The sequence below is a fragment of the Dendrobates tinctorius genome, unplaced genomic scaffold (assembly GCF_039654945.1).
Source record: "Dendrobates tinctorius isolate UK_male_01 unplaced genomic scaffold, ASM3965494v1 ptg000213l, whole genome shotgun sequence".
In the NCBI taxonomy this organism is placed as follows: domain Eukaryota; kingdom Metazoa; phylum Chordata; class Amphibia; order Anura; family Dendrobatidae; genus Dendrobates; species Dendrobates tinctorius.
In genome coordinates this window covers 7,112,238-7,136,053 of record NW_027361880.1, presented here as the reverse complement: position 1 = coordinate 7,136,053, position 23,816 = coordinate 7,112,238, and the positions used below count along the sequence as shown (strand labels likewise).

General features: G+C 47.0%; 1 protein-coding gene across 1 annotated transcript; it reads left to right on the top strand.

Annotated features, from left to right (window-relative positions):
- MTFP1 (mitochondrial fission process 1) lies at positions 1 to 23,772 on the top strand. The gene is made up of 4 exons (XM_073554811.1): positions 1 to 270; positions 22,711 to 22,838; positions 23,058 to 23,290; positions 23,613 to 23,772. The coding sequence occupies exons 1-4, from the start codon at positions 207 to 209 to the stop codon at positions 23,689 to 23,691; spliced, it is 504 nt and encodes a 167-aa protein (XP_073410912.1). The 5' UTR covers positions 1 to 206; the 3' UTR covers positions 23,692 to 23,772.
- The last annotated feature ends 44 nt before the right edge of the window (positions 23,773 to 23,816 follow it).

The window sequence follows — 23,816 nt, the reverse complement described above, 5'->3', positions numbered from 1 at the left end:
ACAGTCCAGTGCTCGGCAGCGGCTCCTCATTATGTAATGGCCGCGCTCCTGGCCTCAGTGCGGTGCATTCTTTCTATACCCTCCCCGGATGACTCACTATAACTCCAGCTGTTACCGGCCGCGCTGCCTGTGATGGGTTGCGGCTATGTGGACGAGGACTCTTGTGTGACAGTCCCTGACCGCAGTGTCCTTCTGCTCACCGGGTGATGGCTGGGCACGGCGCGGCGGCGGAGCCCGACCTGTACAGAGACACGTGGGTCCGGTACTTGGGTGAGTCACCGGCTACCGGGGGCGCTGAGCGCTGTTCTGCCGTCAGCACGTCCTGTAGGGGGTTCGGGAAGTCCTTGGTGACTCTCCGGAGATACAGTGTGGTGCAGCCCATAGTAATGGCAGAAGTTGTCAGGGACTTTCCTCAGCACTTCTGGGGGTCATGCTGCAGGCTGCTCCTCCTAGGACTCCGCAGCCAAATGCTGTCCAACCAAAAGCCCCATGGCTGCGGTAAGAAAAATCCGGTAAAATATGTGATTGCACAGAAAATAAGCCTTAAAGGGGCTGTCCAGTCTACTGCTAAAAATGTCAGCCACCATCGGACTGCAGACTGCGCGCTGCATGCTGGCGGGGATCACCACTATCGCTGGTGAGCGCAGGAGGTCACGTGACTGCACGTATGCAATTTGCCTACTTCCAGACACATTCAGACTAGACATGCCGCCTTGCCCCCTCCATACAAGGGAATCTGGGAGAAGCTGAGCACATCTAGTCGGCAAGTGATCGCATACTTGTAGGCACGTGAACGCTCTCTCCCTGGCAATGCTGATGAATCCTGACAGTGTGCATGCCACGCACTGTCAGGAGTCACACAGAATGACTGCAGCCTTTTAAACAGAAGATCGGATGACCTCTGTAGAGCAGTGGTCCCCAACCTTTTTTGCACCAGGGACCGGCTTCAAGCAAGACCATTCTTCCATGGCCCGGTAGGGCGGGGATAGAGGTGTGGCAGGGGCAGGGCTTTGGTCATAAGGGGCGGAGCTATGGACAGGATTGTAGTTTAGTGTGTGTATAATATATATATATATATATATATAAAAAAAAAACATAACCCCCATATGTATGATGGCCCCACACATGTAATCCCCCATATATAGCATGATGGCCCCACACATGTAATCCCCCATATATAGCATGATGGCCCCACACATGTAATCCCCCATATATAGCATGATGGCCCCACACATGTAATCCCCCATATATAGCATGATGGCCCCACACATGTAATCCCCCATATATAGCATGATGGCCCCACACATGTAATCCCCCATATATAGCATGATGGCCCCACACATGTAATCCCCCATATAAAGCATGATGGCCCCACACATGTAATCCCCATTTATAGCATGATGGCCCCACACATGTAATCCCCATTTATAGCATGATGGCCCCACACATATAACCCCCATATATAGCATGATGGCCCCACACATATAACCCCCATATAAAGTATGATGGCCCCACACATATAACCCCCATATAAAGTATGATGGCCCCACACATGTAATCCCCCATATATAGCATGATGGCCCCACACATATAACCCCCATATATAGTATGATGGCCCCACACATGTAATCCCCCATATAAAGTATGATGGCCCCACACATGTAATCCCCCATATATAGCATGATGGCCCCACACATGTAATCCCCCATATATAGCATGATGGCCCCACACATGTAATCCCCCATATATAATATGATGGCCCCACACATGTAATCCCCCATATATAATATGATGACCCACACATGTAATCCCCATTTATAGCATGATGGCCCCACACATATAACCCCCATATATAGCATGATGGCCCCACACATATAACCCCCATATAAAGTATGATGGCCCCACAATGTACCCCACAAAAATACCTCTCTTCCACTGCTGCTCCAGTTGGGCTGCGGCTGCAGTGTTACTAGGGCCATGGGCGGGAGAACAGAGTGAACACTCTCTGCCCACAGAGAGAGCTGACACATAACGCTGTTATGATAACGGGGTCAGCGCGATCCCGGCTGCAGCCACAAATGCGTCGTAGCGTTCAGATGATGAACGCTGTGTGCATACGCACGCCCCGCTCTGGTGATAGGCACCTGCAGTGTTCGCTGAGCCGCCGCAGAGAACAATGTCTGTGTGTATAGTGCTGGTCGGCGCCACCGCCGCGGACCGGTGGTTGGGGACCCCTGCTGTAGAGTAAACAGTGACACTGTAGTGCAGTCTGATCTGTGGACAGCGCTGTATACAGAAGGAGGAGCTGAGCAGAACAATGAATAAAGTGCAAGAGTTGTACTGAAACTTTTCCCAGAAAATTCTGAGTTTTATCAGCTGCTCCTGCTCTATAACAGATTGCTGCAGATGAGATACCATTATCAACCTAATCAGCTATTTTGGAAACATTTAAATGGGGGCTCTCTGGTGTTGTCTGGATCCTACATTATGCATAACTTTTGAACCACCATTGGCCCTTTAAGAAAGGAGCAAGTGTAGTGGATAATCCCTCTAAGGCCAGGGTCACACTTGCGAGAAAAATCGGACAAGTCTCGCACTTCAAGACCTGGCACTGCCGCGGGTCCTCGAATCGCTCAGCTGCATAGAAATACATGCAGCTGAATGCGCCGATCTGAGTGGCAGTGACGGGTATTGATGTGTGAGACTCGTCCGAGTTTCTCACCAGTCTGACCCTGGCCTAACTCTTATATACCAAACTTTTCTTTTTTTTTTCAACATTTGTGATAAGTCCTCTCTTTATATATTCCTACTAGCTGAAGAGTCCGGCGCTGCCCGGGCATAGTAACTAACTACGGTTAGTTATAACAAATTATGATTATATCTAATATATATAGCTGAGTGTAGAGCCCCACCCATGCCGCATAACCACATTCACTATAATATCCCACATCATCCCGTCAGACAGAGCCACTGGACTACTACCCCTAATATCCCACATCGTCCCATCAGCCAGAACTACCGGACTACTACCCATAATATCCCACATCATCCCATCAGCCAGAGCCACTGGACTACTACTCCTAATATCCCACATCATCCCATCAGCCAGAGCCACCCAACAACTACCCCTAATATCCCACATCATCCCATCAGCCAGAGCCACCCAACAACTACCCCTAATATCCCACATCATCCCATCATCCAGAGCCACCCAACAACTACCACCACTATCCCACATCATCCTGTCAGCCTGGAGGCAGAACCAGAGCGCTGAATGGAACGGTCCTAACTTCCATACTGGGGATCCCTTTAGGAGAGGCCTGGCGTCAGAACCAGAGTGCTGAGTGGATTTGCCCTGACTTCCATACCAATGATTCCTTTAATAGAAGCCTGAGGAGAGAATCAGAGCGCTGAGGGATTTACCCTAACTTCCATACCGGAGATCCCTGTAAGAGAGGCCTGGGATCAGTACCAAAGCGCAGAGTGGATTTTCCCTCACTTCCATACTGAGGATCCTTTTAAGAGGGGACTTGGGTCAGAACAAGAGCGCTGAGTGGATTTGCCAACTTCCTTACTGGGGGTCCCTTTAAGAGAGCCTGGGGTCAGTACTAGAGCATTTGAAGGCAATTGCCCTGACTTCCATACCGGGGATCCCTTTAAGAGAGGCCTGGAATCAGAACCAGAGCGCTGAGTGGATTTGCCAACTTCCTTACTGGGGGTCCCTTTAAGAGAGCCTGGGGTCAGTACTAGAGCATTTGAAGGCAATTGCCCTGACTTCCATACCGGGGATCCCTTTAAGAGAGGCCTGGGGGTTAGAATTAAAGCGCTGGATGGATTTGCCCTGACTTCCATAGCAATGATTCCTTTAAGAGGGAAGATGTGCCTACAGGATGGAGGATGTGTAATGGGGATATAGGCACGGGAGGGGGGGGGGGGGGAATTCATTTATGTCATGTGCTCTCTGCTCTTTTCTGGCTGGGAGCTTATGTTTCCGGGGATGCTATATTTCTCCCACCATGTCAGTGTCTGCTGAGGTATTGTCAAGTGGGAAAACTGTTGGTCATAGCAACCAATCACAGCTCAGCTACTTTTAACCAGCTCTGGTGAATTGAGAGATGCTTTGTAATTGTTTGCAAGGAAAACTGTTGGTCATAGCAACCAATCACAGCTCAGCTTTTGGACAGCTCTGGTGAAATGAAAGATGCTTTGTGATTGGTTGGTGATACATACACACGCACACTCATTTTTATATATAGAGATTTGCTACAACACTCCCTAAATCCTATGCCATGGCTTATACAGGTTTACATAAGCAAATGCAGTGCCACCCGTAACCATACACAAGCTAGGCTGTGTGCACAGATCGCAACTCTTTATAGGTCTGGAACAAAGCCATATTCCGAATATCCTTCACACACAAGAAGGTTTTCTCCAGACTTTATGGCACAGAAGCAGCAGATCATCTTACAGAAGAGTACTGATCAGAATAGGCTGTCCTGCCCCTGGCACAATGCCATCATGAATAGTCTCCAGCTTTTCTAAACCCTCCCATTAGGTCTTAACATCTCCTTCCTTTTGTCGGCTTTTCGCCATGATCAGAACTACAGTTTTGTGGCTTTGATGACTGTAGTGTAAACCAGGCCATTTTTAATCATCGCTCTTAAGAGGCTTCAGGGGAATTGTCCCATTTTCAGAAGGAGCAGCTGAATGACAAATCTGGAACATTTCTCGTCATTAGTCTAAATCACGGATGATAAAATGTGACTACTGCAGACATTGGTTTTTGAATGAAATATTTTTACAGTGTGGAAAAAGGCAGTTACCCTCCTGATTCCTTAAGATTGGCGTTACGCACATCAGCCTTAATGAAGATGCGTGGCATAGTAAGGGAAGCACGAACAATCAGTAGCATCATACACGTGCCATGCACCTTGGTAGAAATCAGATTTCTGCCATAAAACGTACGGCACAACTGAAAAACCTGAGAAGTTGCTACATTTTTGCACAACATCTAGACGCTTGTCGAACCCTTGCCGATCTCTTATTGATGACCCATGCTACAAATAGTTTACACCCTGACGACACCTTTATTGTATTTTAGCCTCCATTGCTGATGCAGTCACTTCCATTCATGCTGTGCTATTTAATAGGGAAAACCTGACTAATATATAGCAAATGGTATTTGGCATTTGTCTGTCTGTTGGTATAATAAAAACAAAACAAAACCACAGAAATAAAGATGAAAACCCAACATAAGAGCAGCTTGCAGTTATTTTACCCGTGCTCCCTATATCTTTCCTATCAAGTGAGATACAAGCTTCAGTTTTCTTCTATGTTTGAGTGGATTTAACAGACCTTGACAGCGTTGCAGCTCTAGCAGATACTTATTAATTCATTAAACCCAAGCCATAAATGGGTCCAGAGTGGGGGAGGGGAATAAAAATGCAACCCTTCTCATCATTCCAGGGGCCATGGATGTCTACCTTGTTGAAAGCACATGAGACGGTGAAGTCTTTTCTTGCATACAGAAAATAGGACAAAAGGTTCTCACTTAGTAGGAAATGTCTTCTTAAATAGATCCACACCACACCATTTTTGAGGAACATATTAGTAATGTATGGGGTGAGACTGCACTCCCATACCAAATGTTTCCCTAACAAGTGGGACACTACCCAGATGTGGCTATCAGGCCTGCTGTATATTGCTAACTGTAGCCGTACGCCCCAGGGATGTCATTAGTACAATATAATAGTAGAGTAAAAATAGAATTAGACTTACCAGTAATTCAGTTTCTAATAACCCACCAGGAGGATGTAATCTCATCCTAATAGGGACAGGAAATACGAAAGAGGTCAAATAGCCCTCCCACCTCCTTTCCCCAGTGTTATTATAAAGGACCACAATAGTATGAATGCTTCAAATCATATTTATTATTACTGGATCCAAATAATTGAGCAAGAGGAGGGAATTACCCATGCTGTCATGGTGGGCTATTAGAAACCGAATTACCTTTAATATAATTCTAAAAGACTGAATGTCTAGGGAGGGACAACCGCCTGGAGAATCTTTCTCCCAAATGTTTAATCTTTAAGGGATATCAAGTCAAGTCGGTAATGTTTCAATGGAGGCACTGGCTTTTTCCACCCATGAGACTTCTACTGCTCTTGCCATGAACTGTGGAGGTGTAAGATTCTGAACCTGGTACCCTTTAGCAATTGCTCTTTTTGTCCAATTGGCCGCTTTCTCCTAATCTGACTAGAAGGTTGAACGAACAGGTTATTATCTTTCCTCCACTCTTTGGTTGCGTGGAGATAATGCAGGACCACTCTTCTTACATCAGGAGAATGGAACTCTTCTGTTCTTTGGGTTCTGGTAGAAGGAAGGTAATATTAGGTCTTGATTTTTCTGAAAGTCTGAAACTACCTTATGCAGAAATGAAGGGTCAAGATGGAACACCAGCCAGTCTTCTATTATCCTCAGGTAGGGTTCATTTATTGAAAGAGCCTGTAACTCCCCCACTCGTCTGGCTGTTGTGATTGCCACCAGGAACGCCGCTTTCCTGGACAGGGGCTCAAATGGCAGAAGTGTCAACCCCTTAAGGATGATATTTAGGTCCCAGGTGGAGACCAGATCGACCAATCTGGGTCAAAGGCGGGTCTCTGCTGTCATGAACCTTTTCACCCAGCGATGTTCAGACAGGGTCTGGTCGAAGTATGAATTCAACGCCTCCACTTGTACTTTTAGGGTACTGGGGCTGAGTTCAAGTCTTCTTGTAGGAAGTCCAGGATATGAGCGATGTTGGGTTGCAGGGGATCCGGTGCACACTATGATACAAACGTCTTCCATATATGGCGTTAATCGGCATCCAACTTTTTTTGTAGAGTGTTAAGGATTCTCTCCGAGAGACCTTTGGCCTTAAAGCCCCCGTTACACACTGCGATATCGCTAGCAATATCGCTGTAAAGTCACCGATTGTGACGTTGCAGCGATATCGCTGCATGTGCTACTTACCTCCGACCGGCTCCCCCGCTGGTTATCGGTGATCGCACGAGAAGCTGCTGGACCATTTCTCATCGGCCACTTCCTGCTGGGCTTCCTGTGGCGCCGACGAGCGACGCATGGAGCCGGGCGGGAGGACGTCAGGATCGCCGCGTCTGACAGGTAAGTAGCTACCCCCGACCCCTGCGATGTCCCTGGTGAGATCTGCCTGTGTGGCAGCTCACTAGCGACCACCTAGCGATGCACCAGCGATCCTGACTGCGTCATATCGCTAGTCGGGATCGCTGGTGCATCGCTAGGTGTAACGATACCCTTAGAATCGAGGACTCCGAAGCCAGGCTGCTAGATGTAAGTTGTCTATGTCTGGATGGCAGATTGGTCCTTGGTAAAGGAGATCTCTGACTGGTCGAAGGATTAGAGGACTGTCTACACATAGGCTGGTTATGGTGCCACAGAGGTGTGCTACCAGGATGACTCTGGTCTTCTTGAACCTTATCTTTTGCAGATTCTTTGGTAAGACTGAAAATGGCATAAGGCAGATTGAATCCCCACTGGTGAGCGAAGGCGTCTATGCCTAGACACGCGTCATTTGAGTTCAGTGAGAAATAGCGGGTCATCTTTGCATTCTGGCATCCCGCGAATAGGTCAACCTCTGGATCACCCCACTTTTTTGGTTAACATCTGGAACACCTCTGGATTCCTACACCTCTCCTGGGTGGGTAACCTTCGGCTTAGGATGTCGGCTGTTCCCGTTATATAGAGGGCTGGTACGGAGAGAAGATTTTCTTCGGCCCAAGAAAATATTCTCGCCGAGATGCCTTTCAGGTCTTTGTGCTTCCCTGGTTACTGAGGTGTGCGACTGTGGTCACATTGTTCGAATAGATTTTTGTGTGGGTATCTCTAATCACTGATATTGCTGCCCTTAGGACCTCTTCTGCTGCCTTCAGTTCCCTGAAATTTGAGGACTGTTTGCTGATTTCGGCCAACCAGTGACCCTGGAAGGGATGTCTGGGAAACCATGGCGATCCATCCTCTCTTGCTGGTGTCCACTTCTATGGTGATCTGAATCAAAGGAACTTCCGTGTTCAGCTTCCTTGGGTTGTTCAACTAAGATAATGATGTCCTTATCCGAGCAAGCATAGACATCATCTTGTTCAACGACCTGGGGAATCCTTCCTACTCTGGCAAAATATACAGTGGCATGCAAAAGTTTAGGCACCCCTGGTCAAAATTACTGTTATTGTGAACAGTTAAGCAAGTTGAAGATAAAATGATCTCTAAAAGGCCTAAAGTTAAAGATGACACATTTGTTTTGTATTTTAGGCTAAAAAGTAATACACATTTTGTAATTTTTAAAATGTGAAAAAAAATACAAGGAAAAATGGTCCGATGCTAAAGTTTGGGCACCTTTGGAGATTTGTGTGCTCAGATAAGGTCTGAAACCTTGGTCAAAGTTAATTAGCCTGTAAGGGATATGGCTTGTTCACCCTCAATGTTAGGAAAGGCCAGCTGATGCAGATTCCACAGATTTAGAAACACAAAGCCTCCTCTAACCTTGTGCGAAAAAACAGCCACCATGGGTTCTTTTAAGCAGCTGCCTAGCATTATGAAAATGGTGGAGGCCCACAAAGCAGGAGAAGGCTATAAGAAGATAGCAAAGCGTTTTCAAGTTGTCCTTTCCTCAGTTCAATATGTAATTCAGAAATAGCAGTTTACAGGAACAGTGGAGGTCAAGATAAGGTCTGGAAGGCCAAGCAAAATTTCAGAGAGAGCTGCTTGTAGGATTGCTAGAAAGGCATATCAGAACCCCCACTTGACTGCAAAAGACCTTCAGAAAGATTTAGCAGATTCTGGAGTTGTGGTAATTGTTCTGCTGTTCAGAGACACCTTATCAAATATGGTCTTCATGGAAGAGTCATCAGAAGAAAACCTCTCCTGCACCCTCACCATAAAATTTAGCATCAGAGGTATGCAAAAGAACATCTAAACAAGCCCAATGCGTTTTAGAAACAAGTCCTGTGAATCGCTGAAGTTAAATAAAACTCTTTGGTCGCAATGATCAAAGGTACGTGCAGAGAAAAAATTGCATAGAATTTCAGGAAAAGAACATCTCTCCAACCATTAAGCATGGGGATGGATCAATCATGCTTTGGAGTTGTGTTGAAGACAATGGCACAGGGAACATTTCACAGGTAGAGGGAAGAATGGAATCAATGAAACTTCAACAAATTCTTGATGCAAACATAACACCATGTGTAAAAAAAGCTGAATTTGAAAACAGGATGGCTTCTACAAATGGATAATGATCACACACATCAAAATCCACAATAGACTACCTCAAAAGGCGATAGCTAGAGGTTTTTCAATGGCCCTCACAGTCCCCTGATTCGATCATCATTGAAAATCTGTGGCTAGTCCTCAAAATAGCAGTGCATGCAAGACGACCCAGGAATCTCACAGAAATGGAAGAATGGATGAAAATCCATCAAACAAGAATTGAAAGACTCTTGGCTGGCTACTAAAAGCGTTTACAAGCTGTGATATTTTAAAAAGGGAGTGCTACTAGGTATTAACTATGCAGGGTGCCCAAACTTTTGTATTGGCCTATTTTCCTTATTGTAATTTTTAGAATGTAAAAAATGACAATATATAATTTTTTTGGCCTAAAATACAGAGAAAATGTGTCATCTTTAACTTTAGCCCTTTTAGAGATCATTCCATCTTCAACTTGCTTAACTGGTCACAATAACAGTAATTTTGACCAGGGGTGCCCAAACTTTTAAATGCCACTGTAAGTCTGAAGGTCCCTGGTGTCCACCAGGGCCCAGGTTACTGATGGGATGCAAGAGATCATTGAGCCAGCCGAAGACAGACATGGCGAATCTCTTAGATACAGACTTTCTGCTCTGCAGGATGTTTATCTTTGACCTGAGCTGGATCTGCTTCTGTTTAGGCTAAAAAGATGTTTGTTCCTGAAAATCTAAAATAACTCCTAAGAATGTCTTTTTTTGTGGAAGGTATTTGCATCTGACTTTTGTTGATTATTAATCTGTCCTTTATCTCTTCTCTGGAGAATCCCATTCTTCCAGAACCAGCTGAGAGAGGTTTTTAAGAATCGGGAATACCAGCTTTCTCCTTGATCGGAGACCCCCCCGAACATTATCTCCTGCACTGTACGTGTAGTTCTTTTCTACCTCCATGGTTCTCCTCACAGCCATGAGAAGTTCCTCCATGTTTTCCGAGGAAAAGTAGTACTTCCTATCATGTATCTCAGGACTGGGACTCCGCTCACCCTCCTGCAGAAATTCTTCTGGCATAGACTCCTGGGAATCTAAATCCTCCTCCTGATAGATCTTTCTTTTGGTTGCTGGAGGGGCGCTGGGAGCAGCTACTGCCTGGGAGAAGGAAGGCAGGGAATATTGTATTTCATCACGGACTATCCCATTAATTTCATCTCTTAAGGAGGGCTGTTCTTTAATAATTTTTTCTGTACAGTCCTTGACATAGGGCTTCCCATGAGAAGTAAAAAATTTTTTTTTTTTTTGCACAAATTGCACATCTACGGATGGTTGCCTTGGATTTACCCCTTGGTGCAGATTGCTTTTTGCTCTGAAAGAGAAGGGGAGAAGGCAAAAATGCCTGTACACTTACAGGGACCGTTACAGCGCTAGGCTCTACAAATGCAGAGGGGGAAGGACCAAATGCTACCACACAGTTTTGTCCTATCTTGCTTGACCTTCCATCCAGGGCTCTTTGTCAGGTGACCAGACTAGCACCTTCCCCAAATCAGAGGGACTCCTCCTCCCCCCCCCTTTCCAGCTTAAGGGATCTTCAGGTGGTCTCTGTCTGCCTCCTGTATTCCAATCTACTGGTGCATTCCACTGTGGAGCACAAAACCAGCAGTAACACTATCAAAGGCCGCCCAGTGTCAAATGTCACATCCAGCCGGCCCGCGTCAGGTTTCACCGAGGGAAGCTGGGAGCATGATTCCCTCATCGCGTCCCTGCTCTTGGGTTCAGCTGGAGCAGGGGGAGGAGATGGGACCTGGAGAGCTCAGAAAGACCTCCCGCCCGCAAACTTCCCCAGAGTTTGCTGCTCTGGGTAGACTGGGGGGGGGGATAAAAAAAAAGCCCTGAGTCCACAGGAGCCAGGAAAAGCACCCGGAGAGTGAAGGTAAAAAAAAAACCAAAAAAAAAAAAAAAAAAAAAAAAAAAAACCACCGACCTCCCGCTGTTCGCCTATGCGCAATCTCTAGCGTCTGCCGCCGACACAGAGCACCACAGGATGACCTCTTCATCCCTATATGGACAGGAAAAACACTGGGGAAAGGAAGTGGGAGGGTCTATTTGACCTCTTTCCTGTCCCTATTAGAATGAGATTACATCCTCCTGTATGCCGTTGTGGGGGGTTGTTAGAGAAAACAAAACTGACAATGTCAATTAAAAAGCATCTGTTATCCTTGAACTCCACCCTTAAGGCTATGCGCACACAATGCGTTTTCTCTGTGTTTTTTCAACGCTGTGGAATCCTTATGCCATCTAATTCAATGAGAATCCTGAAGTGCTGCACACATGATCAGTAATTTTCCTTGAGTATTTGTATTGCGTTTTTTTCTGCAGCATGTCAATTCTTTGTGCGGATTTTTAGCGTTTTTCACCCATTGACTTCAATCGAGCCAGTCAAATCCGCAAGCAAAAACACATGTATAAAAATATTTGCGGATTTGCTGAGTTTGTTTTTTTTTTTTGCAGTCTATGGCGTTTCCCACGCTGTCATCTGTGTGACAGCGTGGAAGACACCGCCGCAGTTGTTCTTACTGGTGGAACGTGACAGTCTGTCAGAGCGCTGCAGGCTCATGTCAGTTGTCAGCATGACCCCACAGAGATACTGTGACCCGTGGTAAAACGCTTACCGCAGGTTAGCAGGCGTGGATTGATGAGACTACTCTGCCCATCAGTTTATTATTGCTGTCACTGATAACAGTGATAGCAGGAGCCGCTGATGGGAGAAGTAGTTAGTTGGCACCAGTGCTCACACACAAAAAAAAAAAAAAAAAAAAAAAAAAAAAAAAATCACACCACACCTTATCTAAAATACATACATATTCAAATAATAAAAAAAAAAAATAAGCAAAACACTCGCCTAACACCCAATCCCCAATAAAACACCATATACTCAACTGTCTGCTGTGGTCCACGTAATCCAGATTGTCACACAGCGATCTCACGTGTAGACCACCAGAGCTGATCAACTCCGGTGAACTCTCTCACAGCAGCTCAGTGATACACTTGACAGGAGGTAAACGCTCCCACAGTGTATATCCAGCTGTCTTTGAGAGCAGTCACTCATGTGACTGCTCTCAATCCATAACGACCCATGATGCATTTATCTTCTCTGCAGACAGGTGAGGAATATTGTGGTTTATTTTATTTTTGTTACTGGAGAAGTTGGCTTCATTGCAGGGTTGGACTGAGGCGTCTGGGGCCCACCATACAGCTATATGCAAATAACAGCCATTATCCCTGATATAGTGGAGCGTCGAATGTAAAACACAGGCGGCTCCTGCACATCTACTATGCACACACCATAACTAGAATGTACAATTACGGTAGTTTGCATTAATGGGTACTTTGTTGAAAACAAGTTATCACCAATCCACAGATTAGGTAGGTGATAACTTATTGATCTGTGGAATCCGGGCTTTAGAAACCGGAAGAATGGGGAATTGTTATCCACGACAGGACACTTATCCCCATTTTAAAGTGGAGTGGCAGGTGGGATGTCTGACCGCAGCTCCATTCATCTTCTTTCAGAAAAAGCCAAGTGCAGCCCTTTAGGGAATGAATAGATCAGTGGTTGAATTGCACATGACGCTGCATGCTAATGGGGATAAGAGTTCACATTCTGTAGATCGGTGCAGGTCCCAGCAGTTGGACCCACACCAATCTATGATCAATTATCCTTTGGCCATGTTCAGTATTTGGTCAGTATTTGTAAGGCAAAACCAGGAGTGGAACAATCAGAGGGAAAGTATTATAGAGACCCGTCACCACTTCTGGTTTTGGATTACAAACACTTAGACAAAATACTGACCAAACACTGAATGTGTGAACATGGCCCGAGGATAGGGGGATTACTTGTTTTCACCAAACCACCAAGTGCATATTTGCTACTGTGCTATAGTCACAGGACAGGGAGGGGTTAAACGTCCAAGCATTTAATCTATTGGAAATCAAGAATCTTCTCCTTATTGATATCAAACAACAAGTGACCTCCATACACAACATAATCCACTGTACCAAGACCAATAATCTCATACAGGGGACAAATACCGCCACACTATGACCAGACCACATAGTGACCAAATAAAACCACATACAGGAGACAAATATTGCTACACCATGACCACATATTACTACCACAGTGACTGAATACCACATACAGATGGTTAATACAGTCACATCATGACCAGACCACATATTGACTGAATAATACCACATACAAGAGAAATACCACCACATTGTATTCCTCTCACTATACTGATCATTAATAAAAACCACAATATGAACAGCACTAATATTACCACTGGTGACATTATACACAGGAGCTCTGTGTATAGTGTCAGTGTACAGGTAATACAGTGACATATACAGGCACTCTGTATATAGTGTGTGCACAGATAAGTGATCACCAGTAACATTATACAGAGGAGCTGTGTATACAGTATATAGTGCAAGTGTACAAGTAAGGGCTCATACTCACTTGCAAGAGACTCGCACCATTCTCGTGCAAGTCTCGCATGAAAACCTGGCACTGCGTCGGCACTTGGACTGGAGCGTGCGGCTGCATAGAAATACATGTATCCGCACGCTCCAGTCTGAGTGCTGGTCATGTGCGAGTCTCTCGCAAGTGAGTATGAGCCCTAACACTCACTGATGACGTATGTAGTTGAAGTCTTTCATCTTCATCCAGTGCAGACAACCATCACTTCTTCCAGCCAGGACGCATGTCTGCAGAAAATAAGTTGTCTAAGCTGATCGCTTCCAGAGCACATTCCCCACTATTTTCCCCCAAACTTCTACAGTCAGATCTAGAGAAGAAAAAAAAAAAAAAAAAAAAAAAAAGTGCCGCCCTGCACAGTAGCAGGACCCCCTTTTGTACTCCTCCATGGAAGACAGTAACCTAAAAAAGCAAGTTAAATTACATCAGTAATAATGTCCCCACTTGCCACCATAAGCCAATAATATATGTTTCTCTTCCTGACCACCATACAGTAATTATGTCACCTGTTTTATAAGGTGCTAGTTCCTGGGCCCCTTTATTTAATGTCCCGATCCTGGACTCCAATGTCCACTGTAATAAGGTCCCCATCCTGGGCCCCTTTTTTCCTCACCTTCTTGCGCTCCTCGGCTTCCTCGTGACTTCATATTCTGCGTGGTCATTAAAATGGCTGCCGACTACAGCTGTAACAGGGTGGTCTACTCTGACAGGCCCTTCGCTGACATTACATAGCAGTAACATTGAAAGGCCTCCGGCCTATCAAAGGCTGTAGGAATCATTTAACGCAACTGCTATGCGATGTCGACGCATGGCCTGTCACAGAGCATAGGGCTGTGTCGCAGCTGGCATTCATCTTGATGTGCATTGTCGCCAGGGTCAGCTCCAGGTTTTCGTGGGCCTTGAGTGAAAGCATATTAGTGGGCCCCTTTAAAACATGCCACGACTCCCGATAGACAAAACAAATTTTATATATACACATATAGTACAACATATGGACCCCACATAGTCCTCTATACAGTATTATGGATCACATATAATGCTCCTCCTTACAGTACATCACAGGCATCATGCATTGCTTCTCCATACAACACATCATGGGCCCCATGTAATGCTGCATACATAAAAAAATGGAAAACGAGAAAGTACACCTCTTCTGTTCCCGCCACAGGTCCGGTATACTCAGCATCTCTCCCAGCTTTGCAATGTTCAGGACTGAGGCTGAGTACGCAGTGATGACATCAGCTCTGCCTCTGCCCTTAGACATCAAAGTCAGAGGGTGCTGAATTCACTACAGCTACCAGGAATGGCGAGTATTAGGGTGTGTTTCCACGGGCAGAAACCAGCAGCGCTTTGGATGCTGCACATGTCCGCTCCTTCCAAGTGGTCGCCGGTTTTTGAACACTGGTGATTCTTCATGTGTTCATTGAACCATTCGGAATCACCACGTCCTATACATTGGATGGTCATATTTATCTTGCGGAGACTGAGCGTCTCTGCAAAATAGACATGCTGCGGTCTAGAAAGACGCACTGCATGTGCATCTCCAGAAGGAAGCCAGAGGCGTCCCTGCAAGCATAGTGGAGATGGGTTTTCATGAAATCCCCTCAACTATACTGTAACATCAGGCTGCTGCGGGTTGGATGCTGTGAATGACCGTGGAAACATGCACTTAGGCCGGTTTCACACTAGCGCATTTTCAGCGCGCGCACGGCCGGGGGTAGCTCCGCCCCCGATCCGGCTCTCTGCCCGGCGTGCCCGCCCCTTCCTTGTAGCGCCGCCTCCTAGCGGACAGCGGCGCCTGCGATCGGCGCACCCTATCTTTAGCATAGGGTGCGCCGATCGTGCGCAGGCCGTGCGCTAGTTGCGCTTTGACCTGCGCTGCGCACTTTTGACGGTGCGCCGTGCGCGCCAAAATCAAACTTTTCGGATTTTGGCGCGCACGGCGCACCGTCAAAAGTGCGCAGCGCAGGTCAAAGCGCAACTAGCGCACGGCCTGCGCACGATCGGCGCACCCTATGCTAAAGATAGGGTGCGCCGATCGCAGGCGCCGCTGTCCGCTAGGAGGCGGCGCTACAAGGAAGGGGCGGGCACGCCGGGCAGAGAGCCGGATCGGGGGCGGAGCTACCCCCGGCCGTGCGCGCGCTGAAAATGCGCTAGTGTGAAACCGGCCTTAGAGGGGACCCGTGCCAATACTGGCACCCTTGACTCAGACCCCATAGTGTGTCCCACATCCCATTCGCCCAGGGCCCCCCAGCGCTTACCTGGGTTCGCCAGGTCGTGGTGGTAGGTCAGAAATACATGCATGCGCATGTGTACCTCTGTTTTAAAGGGCCCGCGTCCCTAAAAATTCACTGCTGGGCCAGTTCAACCTTGCTTCAGTGGATTAGGCATCTGTAAGTATGGTTTAATTTAGATTCAATAAAAAGTTTGTCATTATTTCAAATAAGGGACTTTATTCTGGGTATGTGTTCTCTGGTTTTAGAATATCACTATGGGGTAATAGGTGCGTCTTATAGATGCCTCTCCATTATAAGTCTGTGGGCTTGATGTTACCCGGCAATACAAAGGTGACATTAACACCACCCTTCCCCCCCAGAATTACCCACTTGCCACTGCTAGAGGGCGTCTAAATGCCAGAATTTGCACATTTTCTAGATGTGCCTTTTCTGGGGCGGAAAGGAGCCTGATGTCCATGGCCCTTTTCGGGCTATTAATATCAGCCTGCAGCCGTCTGCCTTGCCTTTGCTGGTCAACAAGATTACATGGGAACCCATAATTTTTTTTTTTTTTTTAAATTAAGAGTTGCTGTTTGTAACCACCCTGTGTAGGAGCGTTAACAGAATAAAACTACATAGGCTGTAACCAGTGTGTAGGTTTGTGTTTCCTTACCAGCTTAGTAATGAGGGTGTTGGGCTGACACCTTTTCATTACTAAACCTAGGGCGGTGTGTCAAGGACTGCTGCTGACACCAAGCCCTAATCCCATTACCTTGATGCCACTGCATCAGCATGAAAATAGAATTAGACTTACTGGTAATTCGGTTTCTAGGAACCTTCCATGACAGCCACCTTGGAGGTTGTCTCTCCGCCCTAATAGGGGACAGGAACACAAAGAGGTTAAATAACCCTCCCCTTCCTGCTGTCTGTGTTTTCCTGAACATACTAGCATGAATAGTTACCGCCAGTAGAGCAGGAATCATCAGGTAAACATATTATACAGGGAGGGAAATTAGTGCTGTCGTGGAAGGTTCCTAGAAACCGAATTACCGTTAAGTCTAATTCTATTTTCTCTAGTCACCTTCCACGACAGCCACCTTGGAGTCATGCCAAAGTTAATTTATTAGGGAAGGACTATGGCTTGCAAGACGCGTCTGCCGAATGTCAGATCCCTATTGAAATCCAGTCTATAGTGTCTAGTAAAGGTGTGCACAGAGGACCAGGTGGCCGCTCTGCATATCTGCTTCGAAGACGTATCGAGTGGAGTGGGCTTTTAACGACTCGGGAGGAGAGAGATGGACTGCTTGATCCAGCCTGCTATCGTGTTCTTTGCCGCCTTCTTCCCCTTATTTCTTACTGAATACTGAAGGAACAGGTTCTGATCGATTCTCCAATCCTTGGTTGCTTCGAGGTAACGGAGAACTACCCTGCGGACATCCAGGGTATGAAAATTTTGCTTCCTTCGGGTTAGAAGGATTTGGGCAAAATGAGGGCAACATGATATCCTGGCTTCTATGAAAGTTTGACACCACCTTGGGCATAAAGGAGGGGGTCTAGGCGTAGTACTATACTGTCTGAATTGAGTAGGAGATAAGGTTCCTGTACCGAAATGGCCTGTAGCTCCCCCACCCATCTAGCTGATGTGATTGCCACAAGAATCACTGTTTTAAGCGTGAGAATTTTTAACGGGATTTCTGACAGGGGCTCAAACGGGGCCTGTGTTAGGCTATTGAGCACTAAATTAAGATCCCAGGGGGGAACTTGACTAGGGAGCGAAGGGCGAGTCCTGCCTGCCGCTAACATGAACCGCTTGACCCAGCGGTGTTTAGCTAGGTCTTGGTCAAAAAAGGAACTAAGGGCAGATACCTGCACCTTTAATGTACTCGGAGTAAGCCCTAGATCTAACCCTTTCTGTAGGAAGTCTAGTATCTGGGCAATATTTGGATGGGCGGGGTCAGGGACCCTCGGGAGGCACCAGGAGGAAAAAATGTTTTCCATATCTTCCCGTAAATTGCATTAGTTATCGGCTTTCTACTTTTTTGAAGGGTCTGGATTACTTCATCTGACAACCCTTTGGCCTTCAGAATGTTGGCCTCAATAACCAGGCTGCTAGACATAGCTTAGCTGGGTTCGGGTGTAGCAATGGACCCTGAAAAAGGTCGGTCTTCTGGGGTAAAAGCAAGGGACCTTCCTGGGCCATGTCCAAACAGAGCGCTGTACCAGCTTCGTCCTGGCCACATGGGAGCCACTAGGATCGTCGTGACTCCGTCTGCCCTGACCTTTTGTAACGTTCTTGCCAGCATCGGAATTGGGGGGAAAGGCGTAGGCCAGTCTGAAGACCCATGGATGGTCAAAAGCATCCGTCCCCCGGGCTCCATCCGTGGGACGGAGGGAGAAATAGCTCGCCGCCTTTGTATTTTGTGCATTCGCGAACAGGTCGACTTCTGGGTCCCCCATCCTGAGGCTAGAGCCTGGAACACCTCTTGGTTCAGGCACCATTCTCCTGGATGGACGTCCTTCCTGCTCAAGAAGTCTGCCTGGATGTTTTCCGACCCCTTCAGGTGTACCGCGGAGATGGATAACAGGTGCTTCTCTGCCCAGAGGAAGATCCTTGTTGCTACTTTCTTTAGGCTGGCGTACCTTGTGCCCCCTTGATACCTGAGATATGCCACCGTGGTCACGTTGTCGGAGTATATCCGAACATGATGGTTCTTGACCAGGGCTGATGCTGCCTTCAGTGACTCTTCCACCGCCGTCAACTCCCATAGGTTTGAAGACCTGGCCGTTAAGTTCTGGGGCCACTGCCCCTGGAAGAATGAATCTTCGACCACAACTCCCCAGCCCCTCAGACTGGCATCGGTACATAGTATTCTTAGAGGAAGCTGATCCCAGCTTACTCTTCGCCTCAGGTTTCGGTAGCTCAGCCACCACCAGAGGGCTGATTTTACATGTCCTGGAAGTTGAACTTTTTTTTGCCAGGTTGTTTGGATATTTCTTCATATTTATTAGGACATACGACTGGAGGACTCGCGTGTGAGCTTGTGCCCAGGACACCGCCTGAATGAACGCTGTCAGAGAACCCAGGATGGACATGGCGTCCCTCAGCATCCTTTGGTCTCTGAACCGGATTATTTTCTGCCGAAGGTCTTTTTGACGATCTTTGGGAAGAAAGGACGTCCTCTTCTCTGAATCCAAGAGAATCCCCCCAAATTTTTTCCCCTCGGGGAATGACAGAGGGCCGACTTCTGTAGATTTGGTATCCACCCTAGAGTTTCAAGAATCTGTAGGGTTCTTGATACGTCCTGGTTCAGCCGGTTTACTGATGGGGCGACAATCAGCAGATCGTCTAGATACGGTACAATACATATCCCCCTGAAGTCGAATGAAGATGACTGCCTCTTTCATGATCTTCGTGAACACCCTTGGTGCTGGGGATACTCCAAACGGCAGGGCATTGAACTGAAGGTGGCAGATTCCTCGGCCATGGGCGACCGCAAACCTCAGAAACTTCCGGTGGTCAGGATGAATGGGTACGTGGCAATACGCATCCCTTAGGTCTATTGTCGCCATCTGCCAGCCTCGTCCAATAAGAGGAATCGCTGATCTCACTGACTCCATCTTGAATCTTCGGTATTTGATGAAGTGGTTCAGGGGCTTTAGATTTATAATGAGCCTGTGTTTTCCTGAGGGTTTCTTTATCAGGAACAAGCGAGAATAATGTCCCCTGCCCTCCTCTTGTGGAGGTACATACGAGACCACTTCTTCCCGTAGCAGTTCTTCTATCTGAAGCCACAGAACTTTTTGCAGACTTGGGGATTGCGCTGGGGTAATACTTAGGGCGTGCGGGGGGGGGGGGTAGCGGTGTACTCGAACCCCAGTTTTAGCCCAAACTGTATAGTATGCAGGACCCACTGGTTCGAGGTCATGGCCTGCCATTGGGCGAAAAACTGTGTGAGTCGACCCCCTACCCGGGAGTCACTGCTTTTCCGAGGGCTGCTGCTGTTGGGGCACAAGGATGTTTATTCCTTTATCCCCTTTCGGGTAGCTCCAACGACCCGTTTTGCCCTTTCCTCTGAACGTTCTTTGAGAAGTCTCTTCCCTTGAGGGACGAAAAAAAAAAAACGCCTTTTGGTGGGTTTCTGTTCCAGCAGTGACTTATTCTTGTCAGAAGCCTTCTCAAGGATGTCATCGAGGACCGGCCCGAACATGTGGAGTCCCTGGAAGGGGATGGCACATAGTTTCGTCTTGGAAGTGATATCGCCTCCCCATGACTTCAGCCATAAGGCTCTCCTTGCCGAGTTTGAAAGGACTAGGGACCTTGCTGCCACCCGTACCGTTTCTCCTGAAGCATCAGCTAAATAGCCTGTTGCCTTTTGAAGGATTGACAGGGGGTCTAAGATTTCCTCTCTTGGGGTACCCCCCCGACAGGTGGTCTTCCTACGTACGTAGCCAGAAAAACAACGATCTGGCTACGCAGGTGGATGCAATATTTGCTTTGAGCAGGTACGTAGAGGCTTCCCAGGACTTTTTAAGATGGCTTTCTATTTTGCGATCCATCGGATCCTTCAGGTGGGAGGCATCCTCAAAGGGCAAGGACGTCTTCTTGGCGACTTTAGACACTTGGACGTCTATCTTAGGGATCTCCCAAATGGAACTATCACCTTGTAGGGGGAAGCCGATTTTATTTAGCTCAGAGGGTACCGTAAGTGCTTTCTCAGGGGAGGACCACTCCTGAGCTATTAAATCCTGTATAACCTCATAAACCGGGAAACCCTTCCTACCTCTGGGTTTCAACCCTCCAAACATTTCATCCTGGACTGAGAGCCTGACCTCCTCCTCCAATCCCATGGTATTTCTTACCATGGAAACTAACTCCTCCATATCCTCAGAGGAGAAATAGTATTTTTTTGTATGACTGGAGGTGGACGTGGAGCCCTCATCTTCCCAAATCTCCTCCGACCCCGAGGAACAGGCATCTCCCGAGTCTGAGTCAGCTTCCATAAGTGCCCTTTTCCTCTTTTTTGGGGTAGGGCCCTGGGCCAGGGCTGCTATGGAGGTCTGAACCTCCTGTCTAATGAGAGTCTTTATGCTGTCAAACAGCGAGGGTTGCCCAGTATGCAGTATATTTTGCGTACAAGGCTGGCATAACTTTCTGTAGTCAGAAGGAAACCTGGCACCACATATACCACACTTGCGGGGGTTTTTAGGGGCAGAGGCCTTGTCTTCCTGCAAGAAGAGAAGGCTTACTCAGACCTGTGCCACCAGATTGTTTGACAGGCAAGGGACCAGCCCCGCTTCTCACTGTAGGAGGGGGAACGCTGGGCTCCGCAGATGCTGCAGTTGAGGGCTTCTCACCATCCATTCTGCACACACCACACACTGTGCTTACCTGGAGCTGCTGCTGCACCCTTTTAAGGGTGATTGCGGCGTTCATTCACCAGATCCTCCTCCCCGTCCCTGAGGAGGATGTGCTCGACCCCTGCCGGCATGGTATTCGTTTCCCGGGTCTCCCTGGGTGCCGGCGCGCGTTTCCCCTTCTCAGGACGCCGCAAACCGGAAGTGCGCATCACTACCACTTCCGGTCAACTGCCCGCCCCCTCTGACGCACGCGCCACGGCTCCAATGTGACGCCAAGAGGAAGGAGGAAGCCGGGGAGCTGTGCAGGACCCCGGCAGGCACCGTACCGCTTTACCCCGGAGGGCGCGGGAGGGGCGGCCATGTCCCGAGTCACACCCGTGGTGGAGACGGGAGCAGCCCATGGAGGAGAGGCGAACCCCCCCCCCCCCCCCCGACCTCGGCTGCCCAGCTTCGGTAAGTAAATAGGGCTCCGCTCGCTGGCCACGGCAGCCCTTTTGACCTCTTCAAGCCCTGATAGGGGACAGGAAAACACTGGGGTAGCAGGAAGGGGAGGGTTATTTAACCTCTTTGTGTTCCTGACCCCTATTAGAGCAGAGATACAACCTCCAAGGTGGCTGTCGTGGAAGGTGACTAGAGAAAAGTGGTTTTGAACCAAGAAATAAAAAAGTAAAAAAATTTAGCTAAAAAAAAAAAAAAAAAAAAAGCCTTCATTGCTGTACAAAAAGCACTTTTTTTACTGCTAAGAGGTGCAGATACTTTGCATACATTTCTGCAAGCAAATACTCAACGGTTTGTTAAAACAGCGCTCCGCTGAATGGTGCACACTTTAGTTTCCATTCAGTCCTCCTAGGAAGGTGCAAGAATCAAATCTTCTGTCACCTGTCTATGAGTTTGTTCAAATTATTTGTGCTTTCCTATGGTATATTCTCCCAGCCCATATGGCACTTTGTAACAATCATATTTTTTATCCACATTGCATGGACAAGTGAAACCCAATACACTAAACATTGTTAAATGTGGGTACATCATGAGCGATGCATTAGATCTGTACAATACTCCCTGTAATTGTTTTCCAGAGACCCCCACCTTCCTCAGTTTAGGCTTAAACTGCTGCCCTGGTCTTCTGTTAACATACAAGCAGTACACAACTGCTGCAGGCAGTCATTGGGCTCTGCCATCTTGTGTTGATTACATTGTATCACAGCTGACCATACAGCAGCCTTGTGAAAGGTATATACAAAAATGTAATGTATTTTCTCTTTGGAGAGCCCTTTTAAAAGGGCACATGTACTATATATAAAAAAAAAAATTCACAAATTCCAAAAAGTAAGCAATGGATTTTATTTTAATCTTTCAGGTTACGCCAATGAAGTTGGGGAATCATTTCGTGCCCTAGTACCAAAATCTCTTGTTTGGGCAACCTATGGTATAGCCACAGCTTATGTAACTGCAGATGCAGCTGATAAAGGACAAAAAGCTGCACAGGTATTTATCCTAGTTGATGTGAGCTGGTTTCTCAAGATGGCTTTCAGCTAGGCTGTAGCTCTTCTGTATGTTATCACATCAGCGTTATGGAGGTGTGCTTGTGTGTACTCGACAGATTTCTGCAACCAAGATTCCAAACATCTGAATGGTCAAACTCGTTTCCCCCAAAAACTATTTTTAATCTTGTGCAATTTTTGCATCCATTTTCTATGTTCTTAGGCAAACACAGATGGTCTAGGTCATACAGCAGATATCGCAGTGGCTGTAGTAGATACCTTTGTTTGGCAAGCTCTTGCATCGGTGGCCATACCAGGGTTTACCATCAATCGAATATGTGCCACTTCTCTTTATTTGATGGGACGTGTTACCCGCTGGCCTCTCCCAGTACGGAAGTGGGCCACTACTGCAGTAGGGCTCTCAGCTATTCCCGCCATTATAACGCCAATTGATAGGTACGTGTCATTTTTGTGATAAACTTCATAGTTTAAGGGCTTGAACCTTATTGAGAATGCTTTTTAGACAGCTGCAATTCTGACACTCAGATGTGCCACATATTCCTAATTATGATGGGGTTCTTATTGTAAAAATTTCATCATAGCATAAGTGATCCATCATTTAGCAGATCACCAAGCTCAGTCTGTACTCTGTCAAGATTTAAGTAATCCCCATTGCAGTCAAAGGCATTATAGATGTCCCTAGTAAAATTTAATACCAGATCAGGGTGTTCATGCATTGAAGGTTCACGTACTAACTTTTACATGTTCCTCTCTCTAGATCAGTGGACTACTTAATGGACTCAAGCCTTCGCAAACTCTATAATACACACAAGCCAAGCGAGTCTCGGCCTACTTAATAGCAGTGCTGGTGAACATCAAAGAGCAGCACTTTTGGAACTTTGTTTATGAACTATGCAAATAAAGCCAACAAAAACCCACTCTACAGGACCTAGCATACAGTTTCTTGCAGTATAGTTTGAAT

Coding starts and splice junctions, on each gene's coding strand:
- MTFP1 (XM_073554811.1), top strand. CDS start 207: ATGGCTGGGCACGGCGCGGCGGCGGAGCCCGACCTGTACAGAGACACG. Junction 271..22,710: donor CACGTGGGTCCGGTACTTGG/GTGAGTCACCGG, acceptor TTAATCTTTCAG/GTTACGCCAATGAAGTTGGG. Junction 22,839..23,057: donor AAGGACAAAAAGCTGCACAG/GTATTTATCCTA, acceptor CTATGTTCTTAG/GCAAACACAGATGGTCTAGG.